The sequence below is a fragment of the Panthera onca genome, chromosome E2 (assembly GCF_046562875.1).
Source record: "Panthera onca isolate mPanOnc1 chromosome E2, mPanOnc1 haplotype 2, whole genome shotgun sequence".
In the NCBI taxonomy this organism is placed as follows: Eukaryota; Metazoa; Chordata; class Mammalia; order Carnivora; family Felidae; genus Panthera; species Panthera onca.
The window spans coordinates 11,964,771-11,983,053 of record NC_138353.1 but is presented as its reverse complement, the minus strand read 5'-3'; the positions used below and the strand labels follow the sequence as shown (position 1 = coordinate 11,983,053).

The following is an 18,283-nucleotide window of genomic DNA, read 5'->3' as shown; positions in this document are numbered from 1 at the left end:
CAGGCCATGAGCACACAGAGCCTGATGCAGGGCTCAAACCCACCAAACTGTGAGATCATGATCCGAACCAAAGTCATATACTTAACCGACTGAGCCACCCAGGCACCCCTACAAATACATTGTTAAAGCAAAAAACAAAAACCAAAAAATAAAAAAGCTCTGAAACATCAAGTTAATAAACAGTTACCATTACTGGCACCCTGGGGGGGGGGGGGGGGGGGAGCTGAGCAACTCACTAAATTGATTTCACAACAAACCATGTTGCAGAACCACAATTTGCCCATTTACATAGTTGGAAGGACGGATTTTTGCCTAGACAGAGACATCTTGTCTGTGTTGTACAGGGATTATTAGGACTCTTATTTGGCCAAGCTCAGAGGATGGTTTCAAGAGTCCCAGAGCTTGAAACACCTGAGCACATTTAAAGACACCCCAAGGCGGCTGGCATTCAGTCACCGCATGCCTGTCCTCACCCACAGAGACCAGGTTCCGGAAGTTCTCCAGCATCACGTCTCGGTACAGCTTCCTCTGGGTGGGGCCCAGCAGCCCCAGCTCCTCCTCACTGAAGACCACGGCCACATCCTTGAACATCACCGGCTCCTACAAACACCAAGCACACGCAGACCATGCTTATGGAAGGGGGCAGCATGAAGTGTGTGTCAAGGATGGGAAGCTGTTCTAGAATCTGGGGACCCAATCGAAGTAGCTGCCTTCTGTTTGCCTTCTACACCACTCATTCCAGCCACCAAAAGGGCTCCAAGAAAAGAACTCCTTGCACACCAAGCTGCTGCCACACAAACAAATAAATTGCTCCCTTTTGTTGGCACTCTTACAGGTAAGTCCCTGGAACTGTGGCATCATGGGCTACCGATATTTTAAAGTCACCCTTACTGTTGAAGCATCTAGTTCGTCCTCTGTACCCCCTCTGGAGTGTGCAGCGTTTATAATGTTGTGATGTGGGCAAGACTTCACGCGGGAAGGCTCTGCCTCATGCTAGCTATGTGACCTTGGAAAAGTTCTTGATTCTCTCACCTGCATGCTGATACGCACAGCATGGGGTACTGATAATAAAACGAGTGACCTAAGTACCCGATAGATGTTAACTGTTATCATAATCACTCTTATGACCAGCTTTCGTCCCATTGCGGGGCTGTATAGTAAGTCGAGGAATTGATGGCCTAGGATACAATGCACTGATCCAAACGATGCATGCTGGCTTACTTTCAGCTTATCTATTATAAACAAGGCTGAAAAAAAAAAAATTCCTTTCACAGAGACCTTGGCTCATCCCCTTAAAATAAATTCCGAAAAGTAGAAATGGTAATGCTGAAGGCCAGCTTTTAGTGTTTTGAGCTCTTAACGACAGGTGTTTCCTCCAAAAAGATTTTTCTTGCTTCTTCTTCTTCCAAGTATAAATTCCTAAACCTCTATACCCTGGCCAACACTAGACATGAATAGCTAAAAACAAAAAAACAAAACCTCTGATAATCTCAGAAGTAGACATGGAAAGTAAACACCAGCTATTTAGCAAAATGTTTACAAAGGTCCTAGCAATGAAGACCATTCCCTTTTCACGTATTTGCTGGGCGTCTCTATTTCTTGTTGCATTCCAAATATTCGTTTGGGGGACATTCAGTCCTTTTCTTCCAAATACGCTGTAAATACTCCTCATTCTACTTTGCTGTTTGTCTTCTAACTTTTTACTGCAGGGGGTTTAAATCTTTTGTATGAAGACCGGGTCAACACTGCATTTGTTCTGGCCAGAGCTCTAAATATCACGACCCGAGGCCTTCAGTCTCTGCGTGAGAACACTGCTTTGGTTTTGGATTTTGTTTTGTTTTGTTTTGCCTCTCTTTCCTCCCAAACGATGCGCCTGATACTCTTGATCCAGGAGGGAAAGGCTTTGGAGTTGGCCAGACACTGGTCTGCTGTAGGAACTTGAGCAGGACTTGAACCTCCAGGGCCGTCTTACCTTCATGTTAATGCTGCAGATTATTCTAAATTCCCCTCGGGGCAGTGAATAAAGTAACAGGTGCAAAGTGCCTGCCTGTCCTATAGTCTGACTAAAATTGTTTTTAATGAAGTCTATAGGTCTAACAAAATGAGTTAATATACAAGGAGTGAAACACAAGGACACATCCACAGACACACGCAAAGAAAGTTTCAGGTCTTGGGAAGAAAAACAAAATCTAGCTCTTTTTGTCTGAAAACATCTCACACAATTTTTTTCTGCGTTCAGCTTCAGTAGGATTCAGTTAGACAGAACCACCTTTTAGGTATTCTTTTTATAAAGTAGCCAAGGCATTAGGAAAAAAAATTTTTTTTTTTAGTTTTGAGTCCCTACAACAGAAGGATAAATTGTATCAGAATTCTCTCAGAATTGCTTTTTTGGAAAGATTGTTGGTAGTAAAACCGATACTGTTGCCTTAAACTGCGAGAATTCCCAAGAACTTAACTTGTGTATGGGGCATAGTTGAAAAGGGGGCAGGGACGGCAGTTCATTGAAATTAATAAAAGATGACACATGTTAGGTGAAATAATTTTAAATGAAAAAAATTCAAAATTATAGCTATTATTGCATATCATAATGCATATGAAGTGACTGTGGAAAAAGGTAATTTATAAGCAGAATAATGTGTGGCCTTTTCATTTTAAAACTTTTTGTTTTGTTTTGTTTTCTTTTGTTTTGGCAGGGGGACCTGGGTGGCTCAGTCAGTTAAGTGTCTGACTCGATTTCAGCTCAGGTCATGATCTCATAGTCACGAGATTGAGCCCCACATCGAATTGGCTGCCACGCCCAGCATGGAGCCTGCTTAAGATTCTCTCTCCCTCTTTCTCTGCCCCTCCCCTGCTCACACACTCTCTCTCTTTCTCTCAAATAAATAAAGTTTTTTTAAAAATTATTTTTTGGGGCACCTGGGTGGCTCAGTCGATTAAGCGTCCGACTTCAGCTCAGGTCACGATCTCGAGGTCCGTGAGTTCGAGCCCCATGTCGGGCTCTGGGCTGATGGCTCAGAGCCTAGAGCCTGCTTTGGATTCTGTGTCTCCCTCTCTCTCTGCCCCTCCCCCGTTCATGCTCTGTCTCTCTCTGTCTCAAAAATAAATAAACACTAAAAAAAAAAAAATAAATAAAATTTTTTTAAAAGATTTTATTTTTTAGTAATCTCTTTACCCATGTGGGGCTCAAACCCACAACCCCGAGATCAAGAGTCACACACTCCACCGACTGAGCCGGTCAGGTGCCTCCCATTTTTTAAAATGTCTATCTCTCTTGCACACTATTGTTTGTGCAATAAGAAGAACATAAAACAGAAACTGGAAGGAAAACGTGTTTTAAAAAGAAACTGCGTGGCACCTAGATGGTCTTAAACATCTGCTGTAGTTCTTTCTTCTTGGCAAGGAAGAGAAAAGAGCGCGTCCCCCTCAGTGAGAAGTGAAATAATGCGCTCAGTGACGGAAGTGAAAACCCCAGCTCACCTGGAACTTGATCATTTTCTCCTCCTTTTCCCAGGGAAAGGCGGATACCTGAGAAGGCAAAACAAGGCACTGAGAAAGGAACCAGGCGAGGGAGGGAAACGCAGCTTGGTGCGAAAGAGAAAAAGGCGGCCCAGTGTCGGCCGGATTCCAGCCGCCGGTGAGGTTTCTCCTGGCAGGACGCCCGCAAGCACGGGACAGGCTGCACAGTGACCCTCAGCCCTCCCTCCTCACGTCGCCTTTCTGCTCCTAAGGAACTCGCCCCGATCCCGAGACACGTGGGCAAGGAGAGGCCCTGGGATGTACTGGTTAGAAGCGGACTCGGGCACAAAATTCTGTTTCAAAACCTGGCACCCTTGTGTGTTTGCTGTATATCTGCTGTATGTTGGCACTGCCACAGCATACGCATGCGTAATATAGAACATATAACATAATATGTATCGTAAATATTATATACAATATATGACGTATGACAATATATAACACATGTATTATACGCAATATATAACATATATATTATATACAATATGTAATATATAATGTATTGTATACAATAATACATAATGTAATATATATTATAGTGCCTATAATATACAATATATGCATCCATTTAACCACGGTTAATTAATAACCTCTCCATGTTTCATTTCTGTAACCTAAAGCAGGAGGATCATAATGGAACCGACATTATCCGATTGCTATTAGGATTACGTGTGAATAGCAGAAAACTATTGCAATTATACCAATTTCTATTATGAGAAAACCAGATACTAATCTTCATCATAAAACCATCCTTGTAAACGTGTCTTGTAAGGCATCTGGGTGGCAAAGAGGACTTGCTTCATATTTACACACTGAGACCACCTTTCTGAAAAGTTTAATGACGGATGGGTATTTTAAAACTTATTTAGATCTTATTTCATTATTCATCTTTAAAATTAAAAGAAAAATTTTTTTAACGTTCATTTATTTTTGAGAGAAAGAGACAGAGCATGAGGGGGAGAGGGACAGAGAGAGAGGCAGACACAGAATTGGAAGCAGGCTCCAGGCTCTGAGCTGTCAGCACAGAGCCTGACACAGGCTGGAACCCACAAACTGTGAGATCATGACCTGAGCTGAAGTCGGACGCTTAACCGACTGAGCCACCCAGGCGCCCCTCAAAGTCTTACTTTTAAGGCACAATGGAGTGAAATATTTTGTTAGTGAATTAGAAGGCAAAGATATATATATATATATATATATATCTTTATATATATTTATATATATATAAAGATATATATATATATATAAAGATATATATATACATATATATACACACACACACATATATACACATATATATACATATACACACACATATATATGCGTATATATATTTATATATATATAAATATATATTTATATTTATTTTTATATTATATATTTATTTATTTATATATATATATAAAGATATATATACATATATATACACACACATATATACACATATATATACATATATACACACACATATATATGTGTATATATATATATACACACATCAATACATATATATATATATATATATATATATATACACACACACACACACACACACACATCAACATTATCAGACCAAGCCCTCATCACAAATATCCTCAATTCACAGTAAAGGAGTGGTCAGAAAAATTAGAAAACAAATTCCAAAGGTTGTCTTTTAGTCTTGTTGATTGTTTCCTTCGCTGTGCAGAAGCTTCTTATTTTGATGAAGTCCCAACAGTTCATGTTTGCTTGTATTGCCCTTGCCTCAGGAGAGATATTTAGTAAGTTGCTACAGCCAATGTCAAAGAGATTCCTGCCTGTAACCCTCTAGGATTTTGATGGTTTTCTATCTCACATTTAGGGAGAACATATTTGCAAATGACATAGCTGATAAAGGGTTAGTATCCACCATCTATAAAGAACTTATCAAACTCAACACCCAAAAAAGAAGTAATCCAGTGAAGAAATGGGCAGAAGACATGAATGGACATTTCCCCCAAAACATACAGATGACCGACAGACACAGGAAAAGATGGTCAAACTCACTCCTCATCAGGGAAATACAAATCAAAACTACGAGGGATCACCTCACACCTGTCAGAAGAGCTAACATCAACCACACAGGAAACAACAGATGTTGGCGAGGATGTCGAGAAGTCAGAATGCAAACTAGTGCAGCCACTCTGGAAAAGAGTATGGAGGGTCTTCAAAAAGTAAACAATAGAACTATCCTACAATCCAACAATTTGCACTAGATATCTACCCAAAGGATACAAAAATACTGATTCAAAGGGATACATGCACCCCAATGTCTATAGTAGCATTACCAACAATAGCCAAATTATGGAAAGAGCTCAAATGTCCACTGACTGATGAATGGATGAAGAAGTTGTGGCCTGGAATATTACTCGGACATCAAAAAGAATGAAATCTTGCCATTTGCAACAACATGGATGGAGTTAGAGTGTACTATGCTAAGTGAAAAAAGTCCATCAAAGACAGACAAATACTATATGATTTCACGCCTATGTGGAATTTAAGAAATGAAACAGATGAGCATAGGAGGAAAAATGAGAGAGGCAAATCATAAAACAGATTCTTAACTATAGAGAACAAACTGAGGGTTGCTGGAGGGGAGGGGAGGGGAGCTGGGGGGATGGGTTAAATGGATGATCGGTACTAAGGAGGGCATATGTGATGAGCACTGGGTTTTATACGTAAATAATGAATCACTAAATTCTGCTACTGAAACGAATATTACAATATATGTTAACTAACTGGAATTTAAATAAAAACTTGAAACTACCAAAAAAAAAAAAAAAAGAAAAGAAAGAAAGAAAAATTCAAAAATTTAAAATGAAATGTCTCATTGGGGCGCCTGGATGGCTCAGTTGGTTAAGCGTCCGACTCTTGATTTTGGCTCAGGTCATGATCTCGTGGTTCATGGAATGAAGCCCCACATCGGGTTCTGTGCTGACAGCACTGAGTCTGCTTGGGATCCTCTTTCTCTCCCTCTCCCTCTGCCCCTCCTCAGCTCATACTTGCCCTCTCTCTCTCTTTCTCTAAAAATGAGTAAACTTTAAAGACAAAATGAAACGTCTCATTAGAGCAGAATTTCTTCACCAAAACATAAACGCTTCAGCCAAGAAGATACGAGGATGGGAAATAAGCAAAAGACGTATCTGCTGAACATCATTAGTCACTAGGGAAATGTAAGTTAAAGTCACAATGAGATTGTAATACACGTTCATTAGAATGGCTAAAATTAAAAGTAAAATACAGACAATGCTAAATGACGAGCAAGGTGGGGAGCAACTGGAACTTTCATGCATCATTAGTGGAAATGCAGGATGGCAGACAGCCCGGAGAACAGTTTGGTAGTTTCTTATAATGTTAAATATTCAATCCCCATAGGACCCAACATTCCTATTCCTGGCTATATACACTAGAGAAATAGGCACAAAAATCTGTACACAAATGTTTATAGCAGCTTATTCATAACAGCCAAGAACCGGAAACAACCCAAATACCCTTCAGTGGATGGATGAGTGGATAAACTATAATATATATTATATTATTACATATATTTTATTAATTAATGGAGTATTAACCTGCAATAATGGCTAATACTTAGCCAGATGAAGCCGTGATACTTACAGTGTGGATGAATGTCAAAAGCATTATGCTGAGTGAAAGAAGCCAGCCTCAAAAGTTTACATATGGTATGAGTTCATTTATAAGACACTCTCAAAAAGACAAGCCTATAGGGGTCTAGTGGTTGCCGGTAGTTACAGATGTGGTGAAGGATGATTATGAAGAGAAAACAGGAGGGGAATTTGGGGAGCTGATGGGACTGCTCTGCATCGGATGATGGTGGTGATTATATACATTTATACCTGCATTAAAATGAATAAAACTGTACCCCCAAAAGAAAAAGATAGTGAACTTTACAAGAATTGTTTTTTAAAAGTCCATTTCCTTATCTGTAATATAAGGGTATTAGGCTTGTTATGAGAAATAAGGTTTTTTCCTTCATTTATTTTATTTTTTGGAGAGAGAATGCATGTATGTGAGCTGGGGAGGGGCAGAGGAAGAGGGAGAGAATATTAAGCAGGCTCCATGCAGCGCGTGACCTCATGACTGTGAAATCATGATCTCAGCCAAAACCAAGAGTCAGACACTTCACAGACTGAGCCACCCAGATGCCCTGAGAAAGAAGTCGATCTATGTAAACTATTGGAAACACTGCCTCCTCGTCATAACAGTCTGCAAATATTTGCTATTATTATTTCTACCAATGTATTTCTTAGGAAAAAATATAGTGATTCTTAGGAAATATGTTTTAGATCATCAAAAGAATTTCCCATCCACTTTTCAACACTCTGAAATAGTTGGCGGATTATGTAGCTCACTAATATTAACTGAGATTAAGGAATATCGCCATCGACCATTTTGCTACCTCATTCCAATTTCAGAAATTCTGCCCTGCCAACGTTTCATGCCAGCTGTCTGTTGAGTAGCTATTCTAACCAGAAACCCTGGCCCATCTTATACTGAGTGCCGAACACACAGAGAAAAATATGACATGGTCCCAGCACCACAAGAACTGCAGGTGTATGGAAAGAGAGGGATAAGAAACAAAAAAACCAGACGCAGGTAAGCCAAATTCTATATACGGAAACAAAATCCATCACCATCCCTCTCCAAAGTGCCATGTTCTTGTGGAGCCTTCTGAACTAACATTCTCCAAGCATCAAAGATGCTTGAAGTGAAAACCTTAGAGTAGCTGCTAACATCTCCCTTTCTTGGTCTTGGATATAAAAAAAAATGATAATCAATTTCTGGCAATTATGACAACCAACGAACCACTATCATGCTGACTCAATGTTGGGGATTTGCTTTAAGAGGCTGAAACAAAAAGACTGGGGGCGGTGGGGGTACAAGGCTGACAAATGGTAACAAGGATTAAATACGGGTGATGGTTCCACCGGGGCTCATTATGGTTACTCTTATTACATTTGGCTATATTTATAAATTTCCACAGTAAAAACTTACGGGAGAAATAAAACCTATATCTACTTTGTAAATCTTTAGTAAAAAAAGCCAAAACTATATATATGGACCAGGAAAACATTAAAATATTAATATTATTATCTCTACAACCTGTGGTTACTGGCAATTAAACTTTTCTCTTGTGGAACCTGGGTGGCTCGGTCGGTTGAGCGTCCAACGTCAGCTCAGGTCATGATCTCATGGTTTGTGAGTTTGAGCCTCATATCGAGCTCGCTGCTGTTAGCATGGAGCCCACTTCTGATCCTCTGTCCCCCTCCGTGTCCCTTCCTCACTGGTGCTCTCTCTGTCAAAAATAAATACACCTTAAAAAAAAAAAAAAAGGAAAAATCCCTTTAATAGAGAACAAAACCTTAAAAAAAAAAAAAAAACTTTTCTCCGTATACCTCAGGTATTTTCTTAATTCTCTACAATATGCCATCGTTATTTCTATAATCAGAATATGAACCATAAATTTCTAGGATTGAAGTTTTAAATATTTATTTATTTATTTTGAGAGAGAGAGAGAGTGAGCAGAGGAGCAGCAGAGAGAGAGGGAGAGAGAATCCCAAGCAGGCTCCACGCTGTCAGCATGAGCCCGATGTGGGACTCGATCTCATGAACTGTAAGCTCATGACCTGAGCCGAAATCAAGAGTTGGACGCTTGACCAACTGAGCCACTCAGGCACCCCCCTAGAATTTAGTCTTTTTAAATTAAAGTATAGTTGACATATTATGTTTCAGGTATACAACACAATGATTTGATAATTCTACACATTATGCAATGCTCCCCACAATAAGTGTAATTATCATTTGTTACCATACAAAATTAATACAGTATTATGGACTCTATTCTGTACTTTTTATCCTTGTGACTTATTCTATAACTGGAAGTTTGTACCTCTTAACTCTCTTCACCTATCTCACCCATCACCCCCAGCCCTCTCTCCTTTGGCCACGACCAGTTTGTTCTATTTATCGGTCTGTTATTGTCGTGTTTGGTTTTTAGATTCTAATATAAGTGAAATCATACGGTATTTGTCTCTCTCTGACTTATTTCATTTAGAAGTATAAATATTATTCCAAATAAAATGCCATTAAATTACAGATGACTGAAAATATCTTATCAAAAACTCAAAGTTCATTGACATAGCTTTCATGGCCCTCTACAAAAATCCAAAACATGCCTTCTCAACATGATACTAAGCATAGTAAGAACTAAGGCAATAGGTTGAAACCTAACTCAAATCCCAGCTCAGCCTTCCTAGGTGTGTGACCTAGGACAAACAACTTATGCCCTCTGTGTCTCCCTTTTCTCATCTACAACATGGGAATAACAGTATCCATGGGACCCCATAGGGCTCTTGTTGGGATTGCATATGTTAATTCACATAAAATTTCTAGGATGATGTTTAACGTTAAATGTTTAAATAGAATCATTAGGAGACAGGAAGATGGTGGCAAAGCAGGAGGACACTAGGCTTGCCTGGTCCCACAAATGCAACTAGGTAACTATTAGATCAAGCTAAATACCCTAGAAATCAACCTGAAGACTGACGGAACAAACTCTACAACTAAACAGAGAGAAGGGGCTACATCCAAGAAGGTAAGAAATGCAGAGATGTAGTTTAGGGGAGAAACAGATCCTGGCTGCTGTCGAGGGAAGGGTGCCGCGATCATGGAGAAGGGAGCGAGAAAGAGAGGAGCATACCAGGGACACCCGAGGAGAATGTTTCTCCATTGTCAATGGCTTGGAAAGTGAGAGGGGCTGAATTTTGTGCATTCTTACAATTGTGCGGGGCTTAAAGCCTAGAGGTTTTTTGGGTTTTTTTGCTTTTTGTTTTTTGGGTTTTTTCCCTGCATGGCATTTTTTAATTGCGCAGCCAGTTTTAAATAAATGGAGAAAGCACCTTCCAAAAATTATACTAGCAAGGAAATATTCTGTCAAGCATTTACATAGTAAATTTCCACAGTTTTACATAAGATTCTTGATATCTACTTTCACTGTACACGAGGGAAAGGAGCCCCCTCAGGTAGGTGTTCTCTCTGCTTTCAGAAACAAACCAAAGGACCTGAAATTGGAGGCAAGCCTGGGATGCCAAGAAGGGGGAAAAGAAATGATAATGGGCCATTCATAAATTCCATGTCCAAGCCACTTGTTCAATGGCCCTTACATAATTTTAGGGCAAACTACTGCCCTTATGATAAAGTTGCGATCTGAAAAGCTGTAATTCTGGATCGTAGTAATATATCTCAGTACCTTGCTAGATGATAAAGACAATACTTAGGCTCACCTATAAGGTTTGAATAGACAAATACTTTAGAGGAATTCCCTAGGACTTTACAGTCTCTACTTTGAAAGCCTGGAGCTTTAAAAGTCAGTGGGCTTGGCTGAGATAGAGCCCAGAAGGCTCTTGAAGAGAAGCTGTTCTTGAAGAGAAAGACAGGCAAACAACCGAGGGGAATGCAGCACGAAAACAGCAATCTGAAGAGCAGCTCGGGCACACAGTTGGGAGATTATTTGCTGTTCTCAGAGCATGTCCCTGAGAGGCAGCATCCACAGAGACACCTCCCCAGGATAAAGGAGGTGGCCCGGCACCATTTCCCTCTCCCATCCCTCAGCATAAGCACAGAGCCACCTGCAGAAAGCAGTACAGCACAGATACTGGCTGCCTAACCTGCTTGCACCAAGCCCCACCCTGCTGTGCTCCAGTGGAACTGCCTTTTCAGTCTCGGCACAGTGGGCCCCTCCCCCAGAAGACCAACACAACCCCCTGACCTCACCATGTCTCCAGACCAGAGAGTTTTGCAGGGCCTCAGTTCCGGTGGAGATGGTAAAGAGACTCATTTCACAAGCAGACCAGAGCACACCTATTTAAAACTCACCAAATTTAGGCCAGGGACCAATCACTGCCCACAGTAGGCAAAGAGAGCCTCTGCAGGCAAGGAGAACCTCTGCAGACAACTGGCCTGAAGGACAGAGCAACCAGAACACAACAGCAGAGTGCATGCAGCACACACTGTAGACACCCTGAAGTGCCAGGCCCTGGGAAATACATGGCTTCTTTTTCACAAGGTCATTACTTTCAAGAGCAAAGACACAACTAGCTGTTCTAACACAGAGAGGCAAGCAGAGGCTTAGACAAAGTGAGAAGACAGAAGAATGTATCCCAAATGAAAGAAGAGACAAGTTCACGGCTAGAGATCTAAGTGAAACAGGTATCACTAACATACCTGATAGAGAATTTAAAGCAACAATCATAAGGATGCTCAGCGGACTAGAGAAAGAATGGAGACGTTAGTGGAACCCTTAACACAGTGATAAAAGAGTTAAAAAAGAGATGAAGAGTGCAATAAATAAGATTAGAAACATGCTTGATGCAATGACCAACAGGCTGGAAGAAGTATAAGAACAAATTAATAACCCAGAAGACAAAGTAATGGAAAACAATAAAGCTATATAAAACAGAGAAAGAATTATGCAAAAGAAAACTTAGGGAACTCAGTGATTCTATCAAACGTAAGATTTGTATCACTGGAGTCCCAGAAGAAGAAGATAGTGAAGGGAGCAGAAAACTTATTTGAAGAAATAATAGCTGGAACTTCCCAAATCTGGGAAAGGAAACAGACATCCAGATCCAGGAGGCACAAGAACCCCCAACAAAATCAACAAAAGCAGGCCAACACCAAGACATATTGTAGTTAAATTTATAAAATGCAGTGACAAAGAAAAAAATCTTAAAACAGCAACACAAAAGAAGTCAGTAACTTACAAAGGAAAACCCATAAGGCTAGCAGGAGATTTCTCAATAGAAACTACAGGCCAGAGGGGGTGGCATGATATTTTCAAAATGCTCAATTCAAAAATTCTGCTGCCAAATATACTCTATCTAGCAAGGCTATCATTCAGAATAGAATGAGAAAGAAAGAGTTTCCCAGACAAACCAAAGGAGTTCACGAGGACTAAACCAATCCTGCAAGAAATATTAAAGGGGACTCTGAATGGAAAGGAGAGACCAAAAGTGAAAGTATGAGGGCAAGAAAAACAAAAGCAGTAAAAATGAATATTTATGTAAAAACTCAGTCAAGGAACTCTCTCTCTCTTTCACACACACACAAATATAAAATATGATGACAAATATAAAAATGTGGGGAGGAAAGGAGAAAAGAATAGGTTCAAACTTAAACGACCATCAAGTTAATATAGATTGCTATATGCAGAAGAGGTTATATACCAACCTAATAGTGACCATATTATCAAAAGCCACTGATAAATATGCAAAGAATACAGAGAAAGAAATCCAAATATATCACTACGGAAAATAAGCAAAACATGAAAGAGAAAAAGACAAGAAAGGATCAGAGAAAACATAAAACAAGTAATAAAATGGGAATAAATACATATCTATTGTAATTACTTTGAATGTAAATGGACTAAACGCTCCAATCAAAAAACATAGGGTGTCAGAATAGGGGGGAAAAAAGACCCCCTACATATGCTGCCTACAAGAGATTCATTTTAGACCTAACGACACCTGTAGATTGAAAGTGAGGGGATGGAGAAACATTTACCATGCAAATAGATGTCAAAAGAAAGCCAAAGTAGCAATACTTACATCAGACAAACTGACTTTAAAACAAAGACTGTAACAAGAGACAAAGAAGGGCCCTATAATAAAGGGGATAATCCAGTAAGAAGATATAACAATTGTAAATATTTATGCCCCAACATGGAAGCTCCCAAATATATAAACCAATTAATAACAAACATAAAGGAATTAATTGATAATAATACAATAGTTGGGGACTTTAACAGCCCACTTACATCAATGCACAGATCATCTAAGCAAAAATCAACAAGGAAACAATGGCTTTGAATGACACACTGGACCAGATGGGCTTAACGGATATTTTCCAAACATTCCATCCTAAAACAGCAGAATACACATTCTTTACAAGTGCACACAGAATGTTCTCCTGACTAGATCACATATTAGGTCACAAATCAGCCCTCAACAAATATAAAAAGACTGAGATCATACCACGCATATTTTCTGACACAACACTATGAAACTTGAAGTCAATCACAAGAAAAAAATCTGGAAAGACCACAAGTACATATAGGTTAAATAACATGCTACTTAACAATGAAAGGGTCAACAAGGAAATGAAGAAGAAGTTAAAAAAAAAAAATCCATGGAAACAAATGAAAATGAAAACACGACAGTTCAAAACCTCTGGGATGCAACAAAAGTGGTCGTAAGGGGGAAGTATATAGCAATAGAGGCCTACATCAAGAAGAAAGGGAAAAAAAAGAGAAAAATCTCAAATAAACAATCTAACCTTACATCTAAAGGAGCTAGAAAAAGAACAACAAAGGAAGCCTAAAGCTAGCAGAAAGAACAAAGATTAAAGCAGAAATAAATGATATAGAAACTAAAAACTAAAAACAAAACAAAACAAAAAAACCAATAGAACAAATCAATGAAACCAGGAGCTAGTTCTTTGAAAAAATAAAATTGAATAAACCTCCAGCCAGACTTATCAAAACGGAAAGGGAAAGGACCCAAATAAATAAAATCACAAATGAGAGAGGAGAAATATCAACCAATACCACAGAAATACAAACAATTACAAGAGAATATTATGACAAAGTATATGCCAACAAACTGGACAATCGGGAAGAAATGGATAAATTCCTAGAAATATATAAACTACCAAAACTGAAACAGGAAGAAATAGAAACTTGAACACACCAATAACCAGCAAAGAAATTAAATCAGCAATCAAAAATCTCCCCACAAACAAAAGTCCAGGGCCAGATGGCTTCACAGGGGAATCTTACCATACATTTAAAGAAGAGGTAATATCTATTCTTCTCAAACTATTTCAAAAAATTAAAAAGGAAGGAAAACTTCCAAATTCATTCTATGAGGACAGCATTACCCTCATACCAAAACCAGACAAAAGACTCCACTAAAAAAGAAAACTATATCCCTGATGAACATGGATGTGAAAATTCTCAATAAAACACTAGCAAATCGGATCCAATAGTACATTAAAAGAATCATTCACCATAATCAAGTGGAATTTATTCCTGGGCTCCAAGCGTGATTCAATAGTCACAAATCAATGTGATATACCGCATTAATACAAGAAAAGATAAGAACCATACAACCCTTTCAATAGATGCAGAAAAAGCATTTGACAAAGTACAATATCCATTCTTAATTAAAAAAAAAAAACCTGAAAAAAATAGGTTTAGAGGGAACACCTCAATATAATAAAGGGCATATACAAAAAACCCACAGCTAATATCATCCTCAATGAGGAAAAGTTGAGAGCTTTTCCCCTATGGTCAGGAACAAGACAGGGATGTCCACTCTCACCATTGTTATTTAACATAGTACTGGAAGTCCTAACCTCAACAATCAGACAACAAAAAGAAATAAAAGGCATCCAAATCAGCAAGGAAGAAGTCAAACTTTCACTATTTGCAGATGACATGATACTCTATATAGGAAATCCAAAAAAAAAATCCACCAAAAAACTGCTACAACTGATAAACAAATTCAGTAAAGTCACCAGATTCAAAAAAACAGAATCTGCTGCATTCTATACGCCAATAATGAAGCAGCGGGAATCAATCTCATTTACAAGTGCACCAAAAATAATAAGATACCTAGGAATAAACATAACCAAAGAGGTGAAAGACCTGTACTCTGAAAACTAGAAAACACTGATGAAAGAAATTGATGAGGACACAAAGAAATGGAAAGACTTTCCATGCTCATAGGTTGGAAGAACAAATACTGTTAAAATGTCAATACTACCCAAAGCAATCTACACATTTAATGCAATCCCTAGCAAAACACCACCAACATTTTTCACAGAGCTAGAGCAAACAATCCTAAAATGTATATGGAACCACAAAAGACGCTGAGTAGACAAAGCAACCTTGAAAAAGAAAAGTAAAGATGGAAGCATCAGAATTCCAGACTTCAAGTTAAATTACAAAGCTGCAGTAATCAAAACAGTATGGTACTGGCACAAAAACAGACACCAAGATCAATGGAACAGAACAGAAAACCCAAAAATGGACCCACAATTATAGGGTCAATTAACCTTAGGCAGAGCAGGAAAGCATATCCAATGGGAAAAAGACGATCTTTTCAACAAATCGCGTTGGGAAAACTGGACAGCAACATGCAAAAGAATGAAACTGAACCACTTTCTTACATCATACACAAAAACAAATCCAAAATGGATGAAAGACCTAAATGGGAGAGAGGAAAGCATAAAAATCCTAGAGGAGAACACAGGCAGTAACCTCTTTGACAGTAGCTGTAGCGACTTCTTTCTAGACACGTCTCCTAAGGTAAAGGAAACAAAAGCAAAAAATAAACTACTGGGATTACATCAAAATAAAAAGCTCTGCGCAGCAAAGAAAACAATCAACAAAACTAAAAGGCAACCTATAGAATGGTAGAAGATATTTGCAAATTACGTATCTGATAAAGGGTTAATATCCAAAATAAATGAAGAACTTCTACAAATCAACACCCAACAACAAAGAATGCAGTTAAGAGATGGGTAGAAGACATGAGCATACAAGTCTCCAAATAAGGCAGTCAGATGGCCAACAGACACACGGAAAGAGGCTCAACAACACTTATCATCAGGGAAATGCAAATCAAAACCACAATGAGATACCACCTCACATCTACCAAAATGGCTAAAACCAACGGCATAAGAAACAACAATTGTTGGCGAAGATATGAAGAAAAGGGAACCCCCTTACACTGTTGGCGGGAATACAGACTGGTGCATCCAAGGTACAAAATGAAAGGAGGTTCCTCAAAAAGTTCTAAATAGAACTACCCCACGACCCAGCAATTGCACTTCTACGTATTTACCCAAAGGATATAAAAATACTGATTCGAAGGGATACATGCACCCCGATGTTTACAGTACCATTATCTACAACAACCAAATTATGGAAACCCCTCGACTGATGAATGGATACGGAAGATGTAGTATATGTATACACGATGGAATATTACTCAACCATAAAAAAGGAATAAAATCTTGCCATTTGCAACGACATGAGTGCAGTTAGAGTCTTACGCTAAGTGAAGCAAGTTAGTCACAGAAAGGCAAATACCATGTTATTTCACTCCTGTGTGGAGTTTAAGACACAAGCAAAGGAAAAGAGAGAGGCAAACCAAGAAACAGACCCTCAACTATAGAGAACAAACTGATGGTTACTAGAATGGAGGTAGCGGAGGGATGGGTAATAAGAGGTGGGGATTAAGGAGGGCACTTGTATTTTTTTAACACTTCCTTCCTTCCTTCCTCCCTTTCTTTTTTTTTTTTTTTTTTTTTTTTTTTTTTGGTGGGGGGGGGAAGCAGAGAGACAGAGAGACAGAGAGACAGAGAGAGTGAGAATCTCAAGCAGGCTCCAAGCACAGCTCAGAGCCCGAGACAGGCTGGATCCCACCACCCTGGGATCAGGACCTGAGCGGCAACCAAGAGTCAGATGCTCAACGGACAGAACCACCAAGCCGCCCCCAAAGAGGGCACTTGTGATGACCATTAGGTGTTGGATGTCAAATCACTATACTGTACATCTGAAACTAGTATTACACTGTATGTTAACGAACTGGAATATAAATAAAAACTTTTTAAAAAGTAAGTGCAATCCTTATGACTCGTGCCCAAGTACTCCCCCACCTCTTCCTGTATTTAAACAAAAGTCAGGGCGTGTTCCTGGTAGAATTTGCAGATGCGTAAAGGAAATATCTTCTCCCCTGAGAGGAGATAACCTAAGAGGAAGAAAGATGCTAAGTCCTACTCAGGTGAGGCTCTTCTTCCAGGAGGCAAAGCGTCATTTCCCCCCTCCCAGCAGCCTTTTTCAACGATGTCCAGGCTGCGGAAGGAAAGGAGGCTCAGAGAAATCACAACTTCATCAGAACTCCCATGTACATTACAGTGGACAGTGCAGACAACATCCGGGAATAACCCCTACAAAAACCTACATTTAGATTAAAAACAAACAATTAGGAATCTGGGTGCAGCTTCGCTTTCTTCAGGGATCTGAGAAAGGCCAGGAGCCGGAGCTCTGACCCCATCCCAGGTTCACAGAAGCTTTCAGGGGACTGAGAAATTAAAAGGTACTGCTAACAGGGGACTTTTTTTTTTTTTTTTTTTTTTTTAAACCCCAAGCCAGGCTCTAAGTCCTTCACTTCTCCGTCCTCCCTTAACTCGCAAAATAACTCTATTAGGTAGACGCTAATATCCACTTAAAGAAGAGGAAAGAGAGGCAGAGACGCACAGAAATTCTCCGAATATTCCACCGCGGGGATGCGGCAGCACTGGCTGGTGGTCGGGGAAAGGGCGGGGAGGCGCAGAGCCAGGAGGAGACCCTCACCCCCGGCGAGGTGGGAGCCTGGCCCGGCCCCGAGCCGGGGGATGCGCCCACCGCCCCGCAGTCCACAGAGCTCATTCAAAGGCAACACCAACCCCGCCCTTGGCCGCAGGCGGCCTCTCTTCCCCAGCGTCCAGAGCCTGGTCACCGTGGGCCAAGGCAATGGGAAGCCAGGTCAGTGCGGCCGCGGGGAGGGCCCCCGGGGAGGCAGGGGCTCACCTTTCGCGGAGGAACGAAGGCCGCGGCCTCGCGTACCTGGAGCGGAAGCGACTCTGCCTACAGAAACCCCCCACCCCTGGACTACGCTTCCCA

The 18,283-nt window shown here is 40.0% G+C and overlaps 1 protein-coding gene across 1 annotated transcript in view; it reads right to left on the bottom strand.

The window, feature by feature from the left end:
- ZNF112 (zinc finger protein 112) overlaps positions 1-18,265 on the bottom strand; it is a 38,264-nt gene extending 19,999 nt beyond the window's left edge. The window contains exons 1-3 of the mRNA XM_078438332.2: positions 18,191-18,265; positions 3,478-3,525; positions 474-600 (exon numbers count right to left, since the gene is read on the bottom strand). Coding sequence (XP_078294458.2) covers positions 474-600; positions 3,478-3,492 — 142 coding nt within the window. The 5' untranslated portion in view covers positions 3,493-3,525; positions 18,191-18,265. The remainder of the gene's footprint in view (positions 1-473; positions 601-3,477; positions 3,526-18,190) is intronic.
- Between the last annotated feature and the right edge of the window lie 18 nt (positions 18,266-18,283).